General features: G+C 42.9%; 1 protein-coding gene across 1 annotated transcript; it reads left to right on the top strand.

The window, feature by feature from the left end:
- Positions 1–772: 772 nt before the first annotated feature.
- MAF (v-maf avian musculoaponeurotic fibrosarcoma oncogene homolog) lies at positions 773–1,741 on the top strand. Its single transcript, XM_010006190.1, has one exon. The coding sequence runs from the start codon at positions 773–775 to the stop codon at positions 1,739–1,741; it is 969 nt and encodes a 322-aa protein (XP_010004492.1).
- The last annotated feature ends 21,254 nt before the right edge of the window (positions 1,742–22,995 follow it).

Raw genomic sequence — 22,995 nt, 5'->3', positions numbered from 1 at the left:
GGCGGCCGCCCATTGGTCCGGCCGCGCAGGCAATTTCCCATTTGACGTCAGGAGCGCTATAAAACTCAGCAATGCTTTTAAACTCTCCTGCTGGATGAAACCTTTAAAATATTTTTCATCTTCTTGCTGTAGCTTTGAGGTCGAGGTTTGTTGTTTGTTGTTTTTTTTGTGTGTTGGTTTTTTTCCCTCTCTCTCTTTGCACCTATCGGTGTCATTTTCATTTTGGTCGCGATACCGACTTTGATTTTTTTTTGTTGTTGTTTTTTGTCTTCGCTCTTTTCCCTCCTCCCTTCCCCGATGAACCTCTCTTCTCGCTCTGCACTTTGCACGAGAAAGCCGAGAGGAAAGGCACCATGAAGTGTTAAAAATAACAAACCAAACCAAACAACAACAACAACAACAACAAATTGACTCGCAGCACCACCAGCTCACACTTCCAGCTGCAGGCTGCGAGCGAGAGAGAGCACAGAGAGAAGGGAGGGAGAGAGGAGGAAAGAAAGAAAGAAAAAAACCACCACCCTTTATGCAAAAGGCGAATAGCAAGAGCCCCTCGCTCTGATGCATCAGCGGCAGCGGAGACTCTGCAAAGGGTAACGCGGAGCAGCCGGGGCGAAGTGGAGCGGAGGCTGCGAGGGGCCGTGGCGAGAGGCAGAGGCAGGAGAGAGCGGAGCAGAGCTCGCCAAAAATCAAGCTGGCTCACCCGGTGGCAACTCAGAGCAGTCCCCTCGCTCCCGGAGCGCACCCTTTCTGGAGGACTGTCAGCAGCAAAAGGATGGCATCAGAACTGGCAATGAGCAGCTCCGACCTGCCCACCAGTCCCCTGGCCATGGAATATGTTAATGACTTCGATCTGATGAAGTTTGAAGTGAAAAAGGAGCCGGTGGAGACCGATCGCATTATCAGCCAGTGCGGCCGCTTGATCGCCGGGGGATCGCTCTCTTCCACCCCGATGAGCACGCCCTGCAGCTCGGTGCCCCCGTCCCCCAGCTTCTCGGCGCCCAGCCCCGGCTCCGGCACCGACCAGAAGACCCACCTGGAAGACTACTACTGGATGACGGGCTACCCGCAGCAGCTGAACCCCGGTGGGCAACCGGCTCCAGCCCCTCCGGCTCCCAACGCAGCTTCCTTGGGCTCCAAACCTCAGCTGGAGGAGCTGTACTGGATGTCGGGTTACCAGCATCACCTCAACCCCGAAGCTCTCAACCTGACCCCCGAGGACGCGGTGGAAGCTTTGATCGGTGCCCCTCACCATCATCATCATCACCATCAAGCTTACGAGCCTTTCCGACCTCAACCTTTCGGGGCTGAGGAGTTGCCTCCCGCTTCCCATCATCACCCCGGCGGCCACCACCATCATCACCATCATCACCATCACCACCACCTGCGCCTGGAGGACCGTTTCTCCGACGACCAGTTGGTGAGTATGTCGGTGCGGGAGCTGAACCGGCAGCTGCGGGGCGTCAGCAAGGAAGAGGTGATCAGGCTGAAGCAGAAGAGGAGGACCCTCAAAAACAGGGGCTATGCCCAGTCCTGCCGCTTCAAGAGGGTCCAGCAGCGGCACGTCCTGGAGTCGGAGAAGAACCAGCTGCTGCAGCAAGTGGAGCACCTAAAGCAGGAGATCTCCAGGCTGGTCCGGGAGAGGGACGCCTACAAGGAAAAGTACGAGAAGCTGGTCAGCAATGGCTTCAGAGAAAACGGATCCAGCAGCGACAACCCTTCCTCTCCAGAGTTTTTCATGTGAGTTCCCACAGCCTTGCCACCTTAACTAAAAAGTTCTCCGTGTGAGTTGTTGTTGGGGGCTTTGCTAGAGCGACAACCCGGCTTGCCACCTTCTAGTACTTTTTTTTTATTATTATTTTTCAAAAACAAAACAACAAAACTCAAAACAATTTTAAAACAAAGTTGCTTTTTGGGTTGGTTTTTGTTGGTTGTGTTTTGTTTTTTCTTTTTAAGGTGGGCTGGCTCCGTGTTGGCCAACCTGCAGTTCTACATGAGTTTCTTTTCTGTTTATTATTATTATTATTTTTATTTTTTGTGGGGGCTTGCTGTTGTGGTTTTGTTGTTTGTTTGGTTGGTTTGTTGTTTCCTTTTTTTTTTTTCAATTTAAAAGATCCAACTCGCCACCAACTCAGTTCTTCATACGAAGCTTGCTCTTCTTTGAAACCTGCCATCCACATTATATATATATTTTTAAGTTCATGAGGTGTTGTTTTTTTTTTCTTTTGAGCTTGCTGTGTCCAAAAAAAAAGTCAGATTTTTTTTTTTTTGCCATCCTGAGTTCTTCATATGAGATTTGAGCTTTGCAAAAAAAAGAAAAATAAAATGAAAAAAAAAAACACAAAAAGAAAAAAATACAAAAACAATGTGAAATTTTTAGACTCCAGCTTGCTGAGTTCCATCAGTTTTTAGCGTTGTTGTGCAAACCTAGAGATATGCCTAGATCAAGCTGCCAAAATCAAGCCTGCATCAACCTTCGGTGTGTTCATGTGAGTTTTGGCCTTAATCTGCCAAACGTGAGACTTTAGTCTGCCATTAGAATCCCATACTCATCTCATGCATTACGCTTGCTATTTCGTCTTAGCAACAATGAACTATAACTGTTTCGAAAGACTATGAAAAAGAGACATTATATTAATAAAAAACCCTGCATGCTGGTCATGTACGGTATAATTATTTTTTTTTTTTTTCCTTTTGCTTGGAAATGGACTTTTGGAAACTATTATGGCATGGCATTCATCCTTTTGTTTTATTGCCTCATCACTTTTTTGGGTTGAAAGCAAAAAAGTGCAACCTTTGATCTTCCTCCTCCTCTTCCTCCCCATTAAAGTTTGCATCTGCTCTAAAACTGCTTTGAGTTACTCAAAACTTCAGACTTCCTTTTAAATGCACTGAAGCGTTCCCTCAAAAAAAAAAAAACACAAACCCAACATGCCAGCATGGATTTTGATAACCTAATGTGGCAATATATATATATATATTAAAAAAAACCACAAACAAAAATAAACCAACAACGACAAAAAACCAAAAGAGAAAAAGAACTTTGAAAAGATGCTCAAAAACAAAATTCACATCCCACTTGGGGGGGGGGGGGCATTGACACCATGCTGTTGACTAAAACAGTCTAAAACTTAATTTTAAGTGATCTGCCCCATTTATTATTATTTTTTTTTCCTTTTGCATTTGGTCATTGTCAAATGTGGAATGCTCTGGGTTCCTAGTATATAATTTAATTCTAGTTTCTGTCATCTGTTAGCCCAGTTCAAATGTATGCTACAGATAAAGGAATGTTATAGATAAATTCGAAAGAGTTAGGTCTGTTTAGCTGTAGATTTTTATTTTTTTTTTTAAAGATTGATGCACTAAATTGTTTACTGTCGTGATGTAAAGGGGGGTAGAATTTGCTACGGGACTGTTTTAAAAAGTAGTTTATGCAGCATGTGCTTGCAACTTAAATATAAGTTGGGTATATGTAGTCCTTGCTATACCACTGACTGTATTTGAAAACCAAAGTATTAAAAGGGGGAGGCACCCCTGTTTATATCTATAGGGGTATTTTACATTCAAAATGTATGGGTTGTTTTGTTTTTGTTTTGTTTTGTTTAGTTTTTTTTTTTTCAAAATTGAAGTATTTGGGACTGAATTGCACTAAGATATAACCTGCAAGCATATAATACAAAAACAAACAAAAAAAAGACAAACCTGTTTAGAACGCTAATACCATTTATGCAGTTACAAAGATGGCATTACTGCACAGTTTTAAAATGATGCAGATTTTTTTACAGTTGTATTGTGGTGCAGAACTGGATTTTCTGTAACTTCAAAAATTCCACAGTTTTAAAGGCAATAATCAGTAAATTTTATTTTCAGGGACTGATATCCTGTCTTTTAAAAAAAAAAAAAAAAATGGAAAGTGAATCTTACCACAATAAATATAAAAAAATCTTGTCAGTTACTTTTTCTTTTACATATTTTGCTGTGCAAAATTGTTTTATATCTTGAGTTACTAACTAACCATGTGTGATGTTCCTATGTGCTTTTCTTTCATTTTCGACTCTATGGTTATATCAAAAGAGAGAATAATCTACAATAATAAACTGCATTTTTTTGATTCCGTACTCAGTTTCTTAGTCTGTAGTTTAAAGTTCAAGAACTCCGAGAGCAGTACTTCACTGTACTGCCTGGCGAAGGGCTGATGCTGGTACAAGAGCTGGACTCAAATCATGTACAGGAGGGGAGAAGGAGAAGGATAGCTTTGTGTAAAATGGAAAATTGTCACCTGCTAGAAATCAAGGTCTCTTTCAGGTAGATGAAAAACGTGAGCGTTCAGGTGCTGTTTCTGACTTCTCAGTATTGCCATGAGCTCAGTTTCAGTGACTCAGATCATCCCACCAGGTTTTAGGAGATCTCAAAGGGGAGGTCTGCTTAAAAACCTGATGACATGATACAGCCCTGTATTTTGATTGTTTTATGATGGAGTGAAGCGAAAGGGAAGACTTCACATCCTCTTACCATCTGATCCCAGCAAAGCATGCCCGTCTCTAGCAAGAGGTGACACCGCATCAGGCTTGGCTTGTCACAGAGCTACTTAATGCTAGATAAAAAGATTTCTTGCCATTTGGGTCCATACTGCCTCCTTTTTTTTTTTTTTCTTTGCTTTGCTTTCCCCCTCCTTCTTCTTTCATTTGCCCTGTGGTTTTCCTTTTTTGCCTTTTTTTTTTTTTTTTTTTTTCCCCCTACAGGCCTTAGAAAGCCCAGAGAGAACTGAGGAGTGCAGAGAAAAAAAAATAAAATCAAAGGACTTCCTCCAACTTTTGAGAGTTACTTGTCCTAAACAATCAATCCAAAGGTTAATGTGCTAGAAATCTTCAGGTCTCTGAGCCCCTCTTCATTGCAGTTCTCCATGTCAGAGGGCATTGCAATTTTGAAAGGCTCCTCAAATCCTCAACCCAGTTCGTTTAAAGCCACTTTCCCCAAGAGCCTCCAAGGCCGTTTGCAGAGTCCTCTCCCGCTCCTTGAATGGGATTATCTGCCCAATTTATTTGAGAAGTGGAGGTGTCTCTGAAGGATGCTCCAGCCACTCCAAACCCTGCACTTATTTTTTTCTCCCTTTATTTCCCCTATGCTTTTGGTGCAACCTCTTCCCAGCTGTTAGGTCATTCCTCCTGGGTGCTGGTGACACTGAAAGGAGAGGACCTGTTGCTGTTCCTCTGCCCGTCTGGTCCAGTCCGCAGATTGGACTCCATCCTTCCCTGTGTGCCGAGGTCAGGATGCAGCCCTGAGCCCCCCCACGGCCACCTGCACCCACGAGAGCCGTGTCGGCAGGTGCTGGGTGCTGCTGGAGGTCAACCTGCTCCCGCAGAGGTCCCTGTGGAGGGGATGGGCACCGAGCCCTGGTGATGTGGGTGACAGCAGGTGTCAGTGGCCATGGTCCCCGGTGCCGATGCTGTGCCTCGCCCCTCCCCAGCACCAGGGCTCCAGCCTGCCCTTTGGCATCTGACCTGCTGTTGCACCAGGGTTTGAGTAATGGTTCAAGCTCCAGATTCTGGTTAATTCGAGTTCCCTTTTCTGGTTAATGTGTAAGCTGTGGGTAAACTGGTTGCTATTGGCCGCACAGAGAATTATCTCCTCTCGTAAAGACAGGGCTGATTTTTATTTCTTTTCCCACCTTCCCTTCCCTGGCTGAGCCTTTTACTGATGCCCAGGTATTTTCACAGGGGGTCACTTCGAGGCTTCACTTTTGCCCTTGCTGAGAGCTCATGAAGGAGAGCCCTAAGGAAGGGAGGGGACAAGGCCTCTCCTCAGCAAAGCCCCCACCAAAGCAGTGTTGTAGCCCCCAAGGGAGAGCAGAGCCCTGAGCCCCAGGAGCGGTACCTGCTGCTGGTCCAGCCTCATCCCCATGCCCCTCAGCTGCCCCAGATTTCCTTGCAGGCGAAGTTAGGAGCAGGCAGTAGGATTTAAAAAGTACTATGAATTGACTGAGTAGTGCAAAGCAGAGGGAACGCTCCTGCCTTCCTGAAGTATCTTCTTTCTCATAGGAAAAAAAGAAAAAAAAAAAAAAATCACCCTGTTTGCACAGCGATAAGAGAAATCCTTCCCAGAAATAGACTGAGTGCAAAAAGGAAGATTCCCTTCACACACCCAACCTGAGAGGGGAGAAAAACACTCTCTCCCAGTTTGGCATCATTATTACACATTGTAATCTTGCTTTGCAAATAAAAATAATGCAGCCTTCTTTAGGCTGCACTCAAACTTCAGTCTGAAACACACCAACTGCCCACCTGAAGGAGTAAAAAAATAGATGCAAATTTTAATGTTCTCTACAGGAAAGTGAGTGTTGGGGTTCTCTGTATGAATCATTGCAGGGGAGCGCCCACCTTTGCCGCAGGACTGCTTGCTGAGGACTAATTGGAACTGCTCTGCTCTGAATAACCTACATTCATTAATCACCCCTCGCTTGACTCTGGCCTCGATCCTGCTCCCATTGGGCTTGGAGGTACAATCCCCAGGGATTTCAAAGGCGAGCAGGATCCTGCAGAATCCTGCCGTTCTCCCACAGGTACCTCTCTGGCTAAAGCAGGGGGAACGCTGCCTGAGCTGGGCAATCACACATTGAAAGGCATGTGTGGTCGTCGTCTCCCCATCACTAACAACATCCAATTTCTCCCACAGTCTTAAAGTGCTTCCCCATTTATTAACTACATTACACAAAACTTTCATATGACTGGTACCAGGAGTTACATGCACGGACAGCAGCCCTTTGCTGGCTGGGAAATGCTGTGCACTGTGGCTTGGCCCCCTCGTCCCTCCCAGTCCCACCTAACCCTTAAGCCTTTTTTATTTCCCCCCCACTAAAATGAAACATAACCCTCTGCCCGACCACTGGGCTTCTGTTGAGCAGAGTTCAGGAGTATTTTTGTGTTTGTGCTGCAGTGTTTTCCCTGCCTACAAAATCATCCTGAACCACATCCTAAAAAGACAGAGGGGAGAAGGGAGGGAAATAGCCTGGTCACACCAGTGTATGTTTATTTCTTGAACACTTTCTCGCCACCACTGGGCAAGTGCTGTGTGAGAAGTGCCCATTTGCAAACAGAGTGGTGAGAGCTTCTATTTATTAGAAAGTCATCTTCACCCTTGTAAAACAAAAATGCCTGTGCTGATTCAAAATGCCACTTGAAAAGTCCCCCCACGCAAAACATGGCAGCAAATTTTTAGTTTAAAAAATGAACTTTCCCAGCTCTTTTTTTCCTTTCCCTTCCGAAAGCTTCTGCGCAGCTGTTTCCTCCTCCTCCCTCTGCGTAGTGTGTAGGAAGTTCTTGATCTAGAATCATTCATAATTTTAATACCAATTTCTATTTGACATAATATACTAATATCAGATAGAGACTGTAGCTGCTTCCTGGATTTAGGGAGGAAATGATGCATATATCAGAATTATGTGCTCAGATGCCAGAACTACATTGGTGTCGTTTCAGCATGTGCTGCATTGAAAGGAAATCCTCTATATTTATTACTCTGATCATGAGAGGAGCTAAATGGACCCACTGTTTCTGACACCTGTTCAGATGGCTGAATTTTAAATTTCATGCAGGAAAAAGAAAAAATAATCCTACATACTTCAATGTTAGGAATTAAGATTTTTTAATTCAACTTTCATCCCTCCCTCTTTCCAAATTGCTGCATTTTGAGTGGCTGCCATGAGGCTTGGGAATTCCAGGGGTAGCTATGGAGAGTGGGATAGATTTTGTTTGCTCAGCTGGGACAAAAACCAATCCCGATCGTACACACATACACACACTTGAGCTGTCTGTAGTAAAATGCTTCAGATACCTGTTTTAAGTGCAGGTCTCAGTATGAATAACACAAGATAGCACATCCCAGGACGTGGCGGCGGTGAGCAGCTGTCGAAAGAATCCAGGAGGGAGCTGAGCACTCAAACACTTCACACTTTTAAGGCTCCTCTAATGAATTTTTTGGGCAAAGCAGATACGAATCAATAGACTAAAATACTGTACACTCTGATGCATCTAATCCTTGGCTGCCTGAAATTGTGGGGGAGGAGCGAGAATAACATTTGTCACTCTCTGAGTGCTGAGTGCATTCAGATTTGTGAGCTCTAAGCCAACACGATGCAAAAATAGTCCAGGATGTGACTTAACTTTTCAAGTGAAAAGCAAAAGGCCAGGGATCGGCGAGGCTGTAGCCGCGTGTAACGGCAGATCGGCAGCTCCAGCCCAGCTATCTACCACTGTATCAGGTTGACCTGGCACAGTGTGATAACGTCTCGGTGCCCCCGATGCAAGCTGTCCGTATCTTATCGCTCTGTGAAATGATCTTTTGCTTTTGCTGTTGCTGTATCCACTTTTTTTCTTCCCCCAAGTCTAGCTTTTAAACCGGAGCCACCTCCAACGCAGCAGCGAAGTGTCCAGACCTGTAGTTGTGGTGCAGTGAGTTACAGGGATGGAGATTGCCCTGCCCGTCTCCTTGCTTGATCTGAAGCCCTGTGGACTTTATGACATAATTTTATGTACTGTATTTTAAAAATTATTTTTAAATGTATCTCTATGAGATGCCTTGCATGCAGGGAATGAAGGCCAAAGCAGAAGTTTGCTAGAAGTGGTGTTTCTGCACCACACAATAAAAAAAAAAAAGACCCAGCAAACAACGAATTGAGCAGTGTCCTCGAGTTTCCAGCGGGGGTAGGGAATGGAGTGTCCCTGATTGTTGCTCTCAATTGTTAATTCATAAAGAAGCACAGTCCTGAAAAATGTTCTCAGCAGCTTGTCCCCCCTTAACGCAGAAATGTCAGTGACTGCGTCCGGAGGCGTTAAGCTCAACACCCTATTTCAGGGTGAGCTCTAGCATCTCCCTGCCCCTCACCCCTTGGTTTTCCACGTCAAACTCGAGTGTCCCCGAGGGCTGTGGGGTGTCCGGCACCACGGACACACACACGTTTTCCTCCTCATTTCCTCCCCAGCACCTGCCTCAGCCGGGGGAGAGCGGCACGTTTTGGGATAATCCTGCCACGGATTTTTTAATCCCCTGGTTCGACCTGCCTGAAAATAACCCGGCCCGGGGACGGGGTGTAAACTCCCATTTTCCCCTGACGAGCTCCATCGGCACTTGCGCTGCCCGGCCCGCAGCTCATCCCCCACCCGCGGCCGGGCGGGGGGCACAGGCTCGGCCCGGGCTGGAGGGCACTGCTCGCACACACACACGCGTGGGCGGCCCCCCCAGCCCCGCTGTCCCACCGGGTGCCGAGGGGGGCACAGGGAGCCGGCGGGGAGCGGGAGGGACGGGGAAGGGTGAGGGCAGCGACCTTTGTTTGTTTGCTCGTTTGTTTTTGTTTGTTTCTAAATTCAATTCCTGGAACAAAAGGGGAATCTGAGCTTAACTCAAGGATGGGTCGGTGCATCCCGAGCTCAGCCCGGTGTGTGCCCGGGCGGCTGCCGCCGGCTGACCTAGGTACGTGCTCCCCGGGCTTGGCCGCAGCCTTTTCTCTTTTACCCGTTGTCTTCTTTCCTCTTTTTCTTCTCTTTTCCTCTTTTTATTCCTCTTTCTTCCTTTCTCTTTTCTTGCTATGAATTTTTTTCCCCCTTAATTTTCTTTTTCCTTCCTTTTTTCTTTTCACCTGTGCTGACACGGGGAGGTGCCTCTTCAACCCCCCTGCTATCAAAGGGAGCTTGTAGGATGATATTTTGGATCGGGCCCTGAGATCTCTGCAGGGAGGAAGAGGGGGGAGGCAGGATTTACGTTTCCTGGCTTTTAAAGAATCTGAAGGACAGAGAAGAACGGCACTTTCTGAGGCCGTTTCCCAAGTCTACGTGGATGTATCTCAGAGTGTGTGTGTGATTACACTTAAAGCCCTTTTCTGTGAGCAAGTGGGCTGATTCACTTTCCTGCAGCCTGGACCCTGCTTCTCCAATTTTGAAACAAAAGTTGCCAAGGCCTGGACAGTGGGCTGTCGTGGTGCTGGAGGGGATGGGGACAGAATCAGGTTTATTTCTCTCCTGAAGCTGTGTTGGTCTCTGCAAACAGTCTCGGCTCCCTCAAACACTCCGAGCTGTTGCAATGGAATGTTTGTGACAATGAAAATGATCCTGAAAGTGAACCAAACAAGACCTAGGGTGTGCTTTTTTTTTTTCCCCTCCCCCTAGCTTAACTGCTTCCAAATTCCTAATGAAAACATTTTAATATGTAGGAAGAGCTGCTGGAGCCTGCAATGCAATTCAGTGTTTTGTCGTGTGGGATGAAGAGATTTTCCTTTCCATAGGGTTTCCTTCTGCAAAGTCATTGTAGAGCAGAGAATATTGTAAGATTAAATCTGGTTAAAGTACTATATTCATGTCACACCAGATACAGTCTCCAGACTGTGCACAGTCTTTCAGCTTCCTTTATTGTGAAATCCTTTTAAAATAGCACAGTACAGAGTAGAAAATTTATTGAAGTATAACTCTCTTGCACCAACTCTGTCATAAAATGAAGCAAAGTGATCAGATATTGTAAATTAATAGATCTGCTCAGTGTCTCTGGCTGCCTTCATGCTGTCTAACTTCCTTTGACTCTTCCCTTATTAATAAGCTGATAGTCAAATTAAGCTGCTAAATGAATCAATGCACCTTGCTGGTGAAGGCGGGTTGTTGCCATCCTGTTTCAGGTCTCCTGTGATGTGGCTGAACGGTTGTGGTTTCAGAGCAGAGATGGCCACAGCAAAGGCTGAGACTGCTGCAAGCAGGCTGACCACATCACTTTTGCTGGATGCTCGTCAGGTGTGAGGCTTGAGTACCTATTCCTCTCAGCCCCGTGCATTAATAACAGGATGGACTCACAGACTGGCATGAAAGCAGAGGTCATCTTGAGGAAAATGACACCAAAGGTCTACAGGAGTCATTTGCTTTAAGAGATCTCAGGCTGTGTGCCAAGTACTGCATTTAAGGTAGCACTATCCTCTTTCTCAAAAGAAAACAAACAAACACACACACGCAAAAAAAAAAACCCCAAAACCCCCCAAAAACAAGAAGAAAAAAGAAAAAAAAAGAGGGAAAAAAGAAGGAAAAAGAAGCCAAGCCAGGTGGGGACCATTTCAGTGTGCCTCCCCCACCTCTGGGTGGGATGTGGGAAAGGGATCGTTCAGCTGGCAGCCAAACATGCAGCAGACTTTTTGTTTTCAAAGGTGCAGAGCTGATCTGGAATCAAAATGCTGGAAAAGCCCCTAGAGTTTGTCTTGCTTTTTCTTTTTCTTTTTCTTTTTCTTTTTTTTTCTTTCCTTATTCAAACCGATCAGACTTGTGGTTCATCCTTGCTCTGATTATGCTGTACGGTCACAATAAATGGATGGCACTGAAGCCTTCCTGCAGGCAGTTTATAGAAATACATGTGTATGCCTGTGTATGCACACACAGGGAGAGAAAGTAAACTATAAGGGACACAAAAAAATATCCATATTTAAGAAATGTGGATTGACTCACTGACTTACTTATTGTACAAAGATTCACTCTGTGTTGATTTTTTTTTTTTTTTAATTAGATTTTAAATATGTGTTGACAGGATGAATTTGTATAGTGTGAGTAACCGCAGGGAGAAATGACAGCTCTGCTTTTGTTATTAAACTACTGTCTGGAAAATAATGGAGTGTGTACAGAAATTGATTATTATTTTGCCAATTACGTTAGTGCAGCTAATAACAATCATTAAGAAAGAAATACAGAAAGCTACATGCTTTCAGGTCTTAGAAGCTGATATTCATTGGTGAGGCAAAAGATACGTGTTTTTAAGGTAATTTGTCAGTAAGAGTCTCCTGTTATTAATGTGAAGTAAAGACTAGATGTGTGAGCTAGGAATGTTTCACTTCCAACTGTGTTAAGTTCTTCACTCGCTCAGTCTATAAACAGAACAAGGGATTTGCTGAATTTAATTTAGGATTTGAATAGAAGAAGTCCTATTCTGTACCATAGTGACAGGACAGACATGTTTTACAGTGTTAAAAAATTCCTTTTAATAATGATTTATTTTAATATATTTACTAAATTAGGTACCCGAGAGAATCATCTACAACGGTGATGTGAAAATCCCTGTTACCTGAGGTCATAAAAAAAAAAAAAAAAGGTACGTTTTCATTTTCATTAGCAATTTGACATATTTCAGCAGGGGTGGTAATTTCACTGCTTTGTTTTCTGCTGCTGAGACGGTGCTTTTTGGTCCAACCCTGGGGAGCCGGTGACGGTCTGTGGTGCAGTTTCCTTGGCTTTTGGATGAAGATGACTTTCAGGTGCCTACAAGAACCATTTGCAATGATGGGGCTTTGTAATTTTGTCAGCTAGGCAGCTCTCCCGTGTCCCACAACTCATATATAATCCTTTGCAAATGTTTTCTTTCTTTTTCTTCAAACGCTAGCAATCAGACATCAGCTACAGGGATTAAGGATGGGTCTTCTGAAGATGTCACTCAGATCTTGATGAAACTCATGAGTCTGTGTTAGATGACTTCTGTACTTAAAAATTACAATAGAGTTTAATTCTCAGCACTGCTTTCCTCTGAAAATTCATGTTCATACAGTCTGCCAACACTGACTGAAAAATACGCCACTAATGAAAATAGAGGAATTAAAGTCTCAGTCCCTTTCCCTGCTAGATTCAAACTGGCACTTTATTTTTTCCATGGAATCTGATTTTTATTGACCTCTACTATAAAAAATACTAAGTGGCTTAAATGAGCACTAAGGTTGCAATGACAGAGATTTCTGTGTGAATGTTGTTACGAAGCCTCCTATTTTATTTAAGAACACAGGCTGCCTTAAAGCCTTCCACACTTTCATCAACAGTCACGTGCTGTCATAAAACAGTTGCATTTAAGTAGCTTGTGGAATTAAGCTTGGTTTATTATTTATTACTTATTTTTAATTACGATTTAAAATTTGAGTGAGGGTAGGGAAGTTGTAATTAGTGCTCTAGACTATACATTAAATAGCAGCAAGAGGAGTTTTTGTTGGTGTATAGGTTTCATAAGGAGCACCAGAAGAGGTTCATTTTGAGCTTGGTGTTCCTCTTGCTACCCTGAGAAACAACTGGAGTCAGTTTTGACTGCAGTGCTTTTTATTTCCCGGTGTTTCACCGCTGTGAATGAGGGGCTAACCACACCATTTTTATTTTTCTGTGAGGGCTTAAAGCACGATGTGAAGGTTAAGCTGAAGTAAATAGATGATTAAGCTGAAGTAAATACATGAAATATGTATTTTCATTGCAAAGGTGTGTCCTGCTTTCTGTGAGACAGCGCCATGGGCTGGTGGAGGACAGGCCTGAGTAGGCCTCAGGCAGCTGGGAGCTCCAGGCAGGGCAACTGCTGGCCTGGCCCCCACCTCAGCTCGTTAGAAAGGGGTAATTGTGAGCAAGAGGATGCTTGTTAGAAAGGAGGTGCTCATTATAAAGGGGAGCTGTGCTGATGGGGAGAGTTCCCTTTCCTGTGGCTCCTTCATCTTGGCCTGCTGTTCCCTCTGCTACTCCTGAGGACTAGGCTGTGAGTATAACCTTATATACTTTATGTTGGTGTTTGTGTTAGTTCTGTTATTTCATTAAATCCTTCTATATTTCAACCCATGGGGCTTCTCTGCTCTTCCTGGTTCTGCCTCTCAGCTAGGGAGAGATCAGTGGGTGGGAGCAAACTGCTTCAGTTTAGCTGCAGCCCTGGGCTGGATGGAGCCCCATTGTAAGGCTTCTAATTTCAATAATATCATAGGAGAGCTTACGTGATTCCTGTAATTTACATATGTAACTATTAGATTTGTGTAAATAAGTGATATGGATTCCTGTTATCCATACAGTAAAAAGGCAGGTGCATTTTCCTTGATGTACATTTGTGATCTCAGGTCTTGCTTAGCTTGTTTCTCTCAGGGATAATTCCTGGTGCCTTCTTTCCAATATTTTGTGGTTATGCGTTCGCATATTACAGAGGAAGAAACACAGCAGCAAAATCTGTTACTTTTAAGCAAATAGCTTTTGGGTCTCAGAGGAGTTAATGAACTTTTATGGCAAGGTTCAGACAGTTCTGACCCCTATGGTAATATTTCATCTAAGGTTACTGTTGGGAGAGAAATCAAATTTCAGCTGTGAATGTGATTGACAGGTGAAAGCAAGAGAGAGAAAGACATCTGGTCAGATGGGGAATTTGGGAAGGAGAAGGACAATTCAGGGAAGTGTCTCTGTGATATTAGGAATAATAAGCTTAGATATGAGACCTCCAGTACTCCACACTCTCTGGAGACACACTTACTTACTATTCATACAGGGGGTTTTGTTGGGGGAATTTCAGACTACATTTATAGCCGTGGACAGTAGTCTCTGTGGTCTAGCTAATGAACTTGACTCCTTTGAAGGAATTACGTTATTTCTGGAGTACTTTTAGTGTTTCAAGGCAATCCATTTTATGAGTGGGACTGGAATATTTGGTGGTTGCTGGTTAGGAGGTTCTCACCGTAATGTCTCTTGCGGGCCCGTGATGGCAGGGTTGGTGGAGGTCAGTTGGTGGTGTTGGTGGATTGCTGGGAGTTTGCAGAGTAAGCGCTGCAGAACAAAATTTGTGTTTAAGATATATGCTGTCATATTGATGAAAAAGATAGCTGGTATCCCATAAAATACCACCAAGGGTACATTGTGGTATTTTACAAGGCCACTGTTACTTTGCAAGCGCTGTGCCTTGGCCTAGTCCCTCTCCTAGCAGCTCCAGCAAATGTCCCTCACAATACGTACATAACCAGTGGCGTTTGTTATCCTGCTTCAGGGTATTTTTATATATGTTTTTTGGTGTAAAGAGCTTTTCTATCCTCTAAGATCATGGAACCAACAGGAGCAAAATATCCCTCTAACAATTTTATAATTGGCTTGATGATTTTGGAAAGCAGAATTTGGTTCTGACACACACAAAAAAAATGAAGCTAGGCTTTCTCTTAAAAAATTAAGTGTGAGGGGAAAATCGATTAACCAACCTGGTGATTTTGATCACTGTTTGTAACACTTAATGGTTCAGTTTTTAAAGAAGCTCTGAAGGACTTTTGCAGAGCTCCAAAGGCAGGACACAGCAGTGGTGGAACCTGTGACCTATAAACTGTATCCTACCTATTTCTTGTGTAAAAGAAAAGGTCTTGGATGGGCTTCTGGCTCTACTGCAGTCTTTGGTAAAATCCCTATGCAATTCTTGGTGCCAACACTTCCACACAATGGGAAAGTCTACAAGGGAGGTTGGACTAATAAAAAGAAAGAGCTGAACTCATACCACCGTAGCTGTGCTGTGAATTCCCTGGATGGATGCCCTTACTCAGGACTAAGGGTGGATTCCTCCCCCGCCCACTATAGTTTAAGCTGCTTTAAAAATAAATTAATCAGGAAAATCCACTCTTGCTCTAGAATAGGAGTGTCCACCCGGGAAATGGATACTACTGCAGTATAGTTTACCACCTAATTTTCCAATATGGATGAGCCCTAAAACTAAGGGGAGAATAAGGAGCAGTAAAGAACAGAAATATATTTTCTGTTCCTTTTCCAGTTTACCTCTAAGACCTTTCACACAGGGGAAATCATGGCACTCTTTAAGTATACATTTACTTACTTTTCACTGCTATTCCTGCATTCGCACATGCATTTTTAAAAGAGATTTGTGTTTTGTGCAAGACCTTTTGCATCCTCATACTGTTTGTGTGTATTTTTGATGTGCAATCAAGTCAGAGTGTTGTTCAAGACATCATTTGTCTTTTTATGGCAATGGCCTGTGATGTCAAACTGTCTGACTTCACTGTAAACTAGACCTTATAGCCTAAGTTTTATTTTCAGACCATACATCTGATACAATTGAAATTTAAAGCTGAGAACTGTAAAAATAATCACATTTCTTTGCATCTGAGCAAGTTATTTTTAACTTTCTGTTGTTGAATTAGCACTCCCTGTAAAATGTCTTTATTTTCCAAAGTTGATACCAAGATAACTTCCATGAAATATTATTGGCAAATTTCCCACTGCAGTCAATGAGAGCCTTGTATGTATTTTTCAAGCTGATGTGCTATATTAAGTCTGAATGCGAATCTTTTATTTCAAATGGGATGCAATATGTTGTTCTTGATTTAAAAAATTATGTAAAATTGATAGTAACCATTGATAAATTGATAGTATCCCGTTCTTCCTTTCCTCTCCTCTTCCCAAACATGTGCAATTTACAGGTTATGTTACTTAGGTAAAAAAAAAAAAAAAGCTCTTTAATATTTTTTTAAAAAGCACAACTGCACTATGTCTCAAACTCCTTTCTAGATCATTCCTATGAATTTGAAGTATGAAAACATCTTGAGCCTTTATGAGCGAAGAGAAAGTACATTCTATATGTGATGGCTTTTACTCCCCCCAAATTCCTAGCAAAGTTGATTTAGTAGTTTTCCCTGTGTTCAGAATAAGTTCTAAAATATTTTTCAGTGATATGTCTCTTGTTGTTTAGTTCCAACAGAGGATTTTAAGGTAAGTGCTAAAAAAAAATAAATTGAAATATTTTTAACCTCATATCTGGGTTTTTAAATTTGTGCCGCTTACCAAATGATTCACACTGTACCAAAATACAGGAGATTGGTGAGACAGAAAAGTACTGATTTAACATCTCACATATAGAATTACTTCTCAGGCTTCTACATATAGTCTCGATGTTTAGAGAGTGAAGAAACTGGGAGTTGGGAGTTACAGTCTGACTCATTTGTGAGACTTTGACCCAGTTATTTGATTCTAGATTCAGCAAAATACTTTAAACTTGTTATCTTAGGTTTCTTCTAAAGGTCTGTTACCGTTGATCTCTTTATATCTCAGTTTACACAGTTATAAACCTAGATAATTAATTCTTACCTTCTAGGCTTTTGTGGGAGTTAAAAAATAGCTGTAATGTTCCTTGAAGCCCTTTAATGAAAGCTGATGCATTGAAGTAGTTGTCATTCACCTTAGTTCCTACCCTGGGATGAGAAATACTGGTGCTGCCCAAGTTCCCTGCACCTTTTCTGCAGGGGTGAGAATTCAGTCTCCCAAGTGCACCAGGCCAGGAGTGCAAAGATCTGAGTTACATGTAGTGAAGCTTTACCCTGATTTTGAATGAGTCAAAATGTAAGCAAAATCATGGCTCAGTTATGTGCCCCTTGCTTCCTCCCTCCCAACATAAGGTATCCTTAATACCTATATGTACAGACAGGTATATGGAATAATTCTAGTGCACCTGCAAGATATACAGAGGTCACACTGTCCTTGTAATTCCTCCCCTTCCTGCCATTACATTTATTTCCCAAGGTTCAAGCTATTATCATTCAGCAGTTGTGCAGCTTTTCTTTTCTGCTATTCCAAATTATTATTGTTTCCCTCCTACCTTCTACCCCTCCCGATCCGTAATGGAGTTGTCAGCTGTAAATTTGCTAACCATAAAGATTTTTGCTTGAAATGTTTTGAAAATGCCATGGGGAAAAAAAATAATAAATAAATAGAAAAGCCAATGAACAACACGCTGTGCCATGCTCCTGCATTGCACTTCTACGGGAAAGATAATAAAGATATTAGCACTCATATAATTTCAGATAGGAAATGAAACCAGACATGAAAGAAACACTAGCTCCAGCTGTTGAGTGGGAATCAAACTAGCTATGGGAATTACAGGTACTGTCACCGGAGACAGCCCGACTTCTGAGAAATGACCTCAGGTGTAGGAGCTTGCTGTGGCCCCTTGCAGATATTAACACCTAATTAACAATCTGCAAGAGCATCCTACATCTTAATCACCAGTGAGGTGAGAATGACAATCACAAGGAGGAGAAGGGAAATGGTAATTTTTCCTCTGCACGCATCATCTAATAACCATGGTTATTCAGATGCAGCTAAATGCGATTTCCTTTTAGTCGTTTCTGTCTATTGGAAGGCACAGTAAGTTCATTTGCTAGCAGGTAGGCAGCGGAGGTGAGAATTGAATTGATCTGAGATACTCTGAAAGATTGACCCCGAGGTCATTTCTGGTTTAAATTAGGAAGTAAGGCTGAGTTTATGTCCTCCCTTTCTTCTCTCCCTTCTCCCTACTCCCCCTCTTTTTTGTGTTTCAAGGCATGTTAGTCTATATTGGGTAATTATTTAAACATACTCTGATGGTGGGGAACCTTGTTGCCTCAAAGTTAATCAAAATAAAGAGAGCTTTTGTTAGCAGTGATAGGTAATTAAATAGCTGGCTTCGTGTTGTGCAGAGGCATTGTGCTGGGTTATTGACATCCCAGAGCTGGGCTCCTCAGCCCTCCTGCCTGCAGAGCAGCCTGCCAAAGTCACCAAGATTAAGGCCCAGGCTAAATGAAGGAGAGAGGGTGTGAAGCCCTGTAAATGATTAAGGAGGCCAGGCCATAAAGGAGAGGAGTATCCAGAGTCTCCCAGAGGAAGAGCTGTTTCCAGCTTCCAGGGGAGGGGTGCAGGTTTTAAAGAGGATAAAGTCACATGTGGCCCTTCTCCTTCGTGCCTGTGATTTTTCTGGCTGTGGTTTTAGACAGGAACAGCTGTAGGTGTAGATGGGAACAACCCAATTTCAACTCCAGTGTAGCTAGGGCCAAATTCTGCTCCTGTTTACCTGGGGTAAATGGTTGGAAGCACGGGGGAGCTGATGGAGAGGCTCTGGCCTTTTAGTGGATGCTTTATGTGCACTTTCAAACAGCTTTATGACAGAGTTAAAATGAGAGGCAGGCAGAGACTGAGGAATCCATACCTATGTACATATTGTAGACCTAATTCTGCATTGGCTCTACCTGCAGCACTCCCTTGCCATGTTCAGTATGAATCTATTTCCATATCACTTGGATCCAAATTATATTCTAATAAGGAGAGAATGGCAAACTGAAGACAGCATTCTGTAAACCACTTGGCTTCTGTGGAAACTCCCATAATTTTCTTTCCAAATGACAAATGATAATCTCTGTTTTCTGTTAATACTCACTTCTTCAACTCCTTTAGCTTTGTTGTTGCATGTTGGCCTTGCACTAAAAAATATAACTTGACATCTTGTGTCTTCTCAGCTAAAAAGGTATCAATTCCTGGACTTAATGTCAGCTGTACCCAGATCAAAGGCAAGAAACATAAAAGTTGACATATATTATTTATTTCATGGTTTACATCAATGATGTTTCTCTCTACCCTTTTTTGTTGTTATTGCTGATGTTTTGCCCATAATATTGTGCTCGCTTCTCAAAAGTGTTTGTCCCCTACAGACAAATATTCATATTAATGTAATCCATCAGCAGTTAACAAATGCCAGCTCACTTTGGCATTTCCCGCACACCCAAAACTCCCATTGTTTTTGTAGGACTCTTCGGGTGTGAGAAGAATGCAGGATCAGGCCCTCGGGTGGGAATTTTGGAGCTGGAGACCTTCTCCCCCAGCCCCAGAAATGCACAGGGTCGGCTGGAGCAGCAGCCTGGGGCGCTGGCACAGGGAGTGGGAGATGCTGCATTCTCTCCCTGCATTGTGAGCTGCTGCAGAGGCGAGACGAATGCCAGGCTTTGAGGGGAGCAAAAGCTCAAAAAAGACTTGTTTTCTTTTTTTTTTTTTTTTTTTTTCTTCTCTTATTGTGGGTTACATTTCCCCATCTTTCTTGCCTGCCTTCAGAGTCCTGAGTGAGCAATACATGGTCTGGCTCAATTGTGGTAAGAAAATAATCTGAGATCAGTCAGAAATGCTGCTTCAACCTGTCCATCCCTCTGACCACACAGTTTAGTGAAAAACTTTCCTTTTTTTCCCCTCTTTTTCAGCAACTGTGGCAGGTTTAACTTCCTGAGTTACCGAATCAGATAAAATGCTGAGTCTGATTTTGCTCCCTACCCTCACACGAGCTATTTATTTTATTTTTTTTTGCAATGAAAATAATAATGCTTGAGAAAGATCCTTGGTGTTTTTTTTTTTTTTAGTGTGGTTTTATTTAAAGCTTGCTGACAATTGTCAAATGCTCATTCTAGTAAAGAAGTGCTCGGAGGGTTTAGCCCTGCTGTACAGCCGGCAGTGGTAATTTGCAGCTCTCCTAGAGCTGCGCTGTTCAGCGGATGTGTGTCGCCTTGCTATTCCTTTAAATTTTAATTGGGATCAGGCAATCGAGTGTCTCCAAATTTTTTTGCCTCTTCAGGCAGCAATAAAGCCACTTATAATTTATAATCAAAGTTTGGTATCGTTAAACTAAACTGTAAAACAGACTTCATGGTTTCAGTTGTAAAATAAATATACGATAAATATTGCAATGGGGCTTGAGTAGCACAGCTGAGAACAGCACAGTGAATGCTGTGAATGCAGTGAATGCTCAAACACACACACTATTTTTGGTGTATATATACATTTAGTTCCAGAGGTAAGAAAGATCTAAATAATAGATGACTGGGCTGTATTCTTTCATGGTAAAATTGAAGATAAGATAGATTTATAGCCCAAGTAGTTCTTTTAAACGCAAAATGAAGTGTTAATTTATAAAAGTCACTTATGCATCAACATGATTTTTATGTATTTATTTATATTTTTCTGTAATATGGAGCAAAGTAGTATTCAGTCTGGGTTTTTCTGTCTGTTGGCTGTAGCGTTCCTTTGCTTAGATTTTTTTCTAACAAGGCAGCTCATTTAGAAAGAAATGTTTATGTGAAGTGCTTGTCAGTTGGCATTTTTACTGGTGTGCTAACCCAAAGGTAAAATATAAAGGCACGTCTTTTCCTTCCTGGCTTGTTGCTACTAGAAGGGTTCCTCCCTTGTTAGCTTGATAAATAATTTTACTAGCGGGAATCTGCTGAATTTTTATGCTTGCTGTCTATTTTCTGCTTGCTGCAAATAAATTCCAGCACTCAGAGGGCACTAAAACTCCAAACACATGGTATTTTCCTATTTTGTTGCTGGTTGCCTAAAATATTTATTTCATCTTGTGTTTCTAATTAAATCTTTTTAAGAAAAGGGAAGAAACCCCTCAAGTTCTGCAATTTCCAAATGAAGGTTTTAGTCCAGATTGTACATGATAGAAAGTCTTGAGTTTAAATAACGTGTTATCACAGGTAAACTAAATGGGATCTAATGGTTTTCAGATTAAGTGCAAGGATTACTTATTGGCTTATCATCCATTTAAGCATTTCTTACAATTTATTATATACTTTTAGTTTCCTCAGTTTTCAATCAAGAAAGCTAATTTAATTTTCAAAACCTATTTTGGTGACAGAATGCACCCTAAAGGTTTAGATTCTGGGTTGCCATGGCATGCATGGCAGGAAAAAGTTTGCAAGAAATTAAACTGAGGAGACATTGGTTCACTTTTTTCACTTCTATATTTATCTTAAATGGATTTTCTTGTAGTTACTGAAGCTTTATGCATTTTAAAACTGGATTTAATCCAAGCAAGCAAGAATCAACCCCAAAAACCTCTTCTTTCCCCTCCCATCCCCAGCAAACTCTGCACGTGGGAGCTGCATTGCCGCTGTCTCCTATCTGGAGGCTGATTTCTCCTTGGTAGCTTATCCTGACTTGGTCTTCTGCATTCCTGGTTTTGGGGGCTTTGCAAACTTGAGTGGATTTAGGAGCTGGCTTTTGCAAGGCTTTTTCTATAGTGCCAGTGTTTAGAGCTGCCTGAGGTCAGTCCCTCCTTCGATCTTCCTGGGTGCTGTAGGCAGGGGAACAGACTTTTTTTTTTTTTTTTTTTTTTTCCTCCAACAGGACCCCTCCCTGTGGTTTCTGTGGGACAGTCTTATGTCTTCCCAAACAGTCACAGGGATTCAGCCAGCATTGCTTCCTTACACATCTGCACAGTTCTGGGGGTGAGCAGTTAAAGAATGTGGATGCAGGGTAGGCATGGAGAGCCAGGCTGGGTGCAGGGGAGCCGAGTAGTGTGCCCAGTTCAGCCTTCCCCTCAAAGAACAGAAAGCCGCATACCCTGGAAGATGCCAGGCAAATCAACCTGAAATTAAAAAATTCTTTACATATTTTAGCACTATTTGTCTCAAAGCAATCCTCAAACTTTAGCCCAAATTCTTACATTCTTACACTAACCACCGTGCCATCCATTTACTTATTTCCCAAAGGCTGAAGTGAGAGATGAGTGGTGTAAGCTCGTGGTGCAGCCCAGCTGACCTGCAAGACACCAGCCTTTTCATTTATGTGAACACATCCTAAATCCAGTCATCAGAAGAACTGATGTGCCAGTACTGAATAGATCAGGGAAAGGCTTGGTCAGTGGGGAAAGTTACCCTTTGGGGGCTTTGCTGTATAAAATCATAAGTGAAGTAGGTTTACAAGCAACCTCAGGAGTGATGTAATCCATCCCTGTGCCAGGAGGCAGGGTCAGACAGACTTGCATTATCCCTGACAGGTATTTGCATAACCTGTCTTTAAAGCCCCCCACAGAGAGTGTGACGCCTCCCTGGCAGACCTTCACTACTGTCCCTTCTCAAAAACATTTCTCCTTGTCTGACCCACCACGTGGGTCCCTTATGTCCTGGTCACTGCAGACATTGAGGACAGCCCATTGTGGTAGGTGGGGGAGAAACTTTTTTTTTTTTTTTTTTTTTTTTTTTTCCCCTACCAACAGGACCCCTCCCTGTGGTTTCTGTGGGACAGTCTTATGTCTTCCCAAACAGTCACAGGGATTCAGCCAGCATTGCTTCCTTACACATCTGCACAGTTCTGGGGGTGAGCAGTTAAAGAATGTGGATGCAGGGTAGGCATGGAGAGCCAGGCTGGGTGCAGGGGAGCCGAGTAGTGTGCCCAGTTCAGCCTTCCCCTCAAAGAACAGAAAGCCGCATACCCTGGAAGATGCCAGGCAAATCAACCTGAAATTAAAAAATTCTTTACATATTTTAGCACTATTTGTCTCAAAGCAATCCTCAAACTTTAGCCCAAATTCTTACATTCTTACACTAACCACCGTGCCATCCATTTACTTATTTCCCAAAGGCTGAAGTGAGAGATGAGTGGTGTAAGCTCGTGGTGCAGCCCAGCTGACCTGCAAGACACC

The sequence above is a fragment of the Chaetura pelagica genome, unplaced genomic scaffold (assembly GCF_000747805.2).
Source record: "Chaetura pelagica isolate M959 unplaced genomic scaffold, ChaPel_1.0 scaffold139, whole genome shotgun sequence".
Lineage (NCBI taxonomy): Eukaryota > Metazoa > Chordata > Aves > Apodiformes > Apodidae > Chaetura > Chaetura pelagica.
The sequence above is the reverse complement of the archived record's forward strand: the minus strand, read 5'-3'. Positions and strand labels throughout refer to the sequence as shown.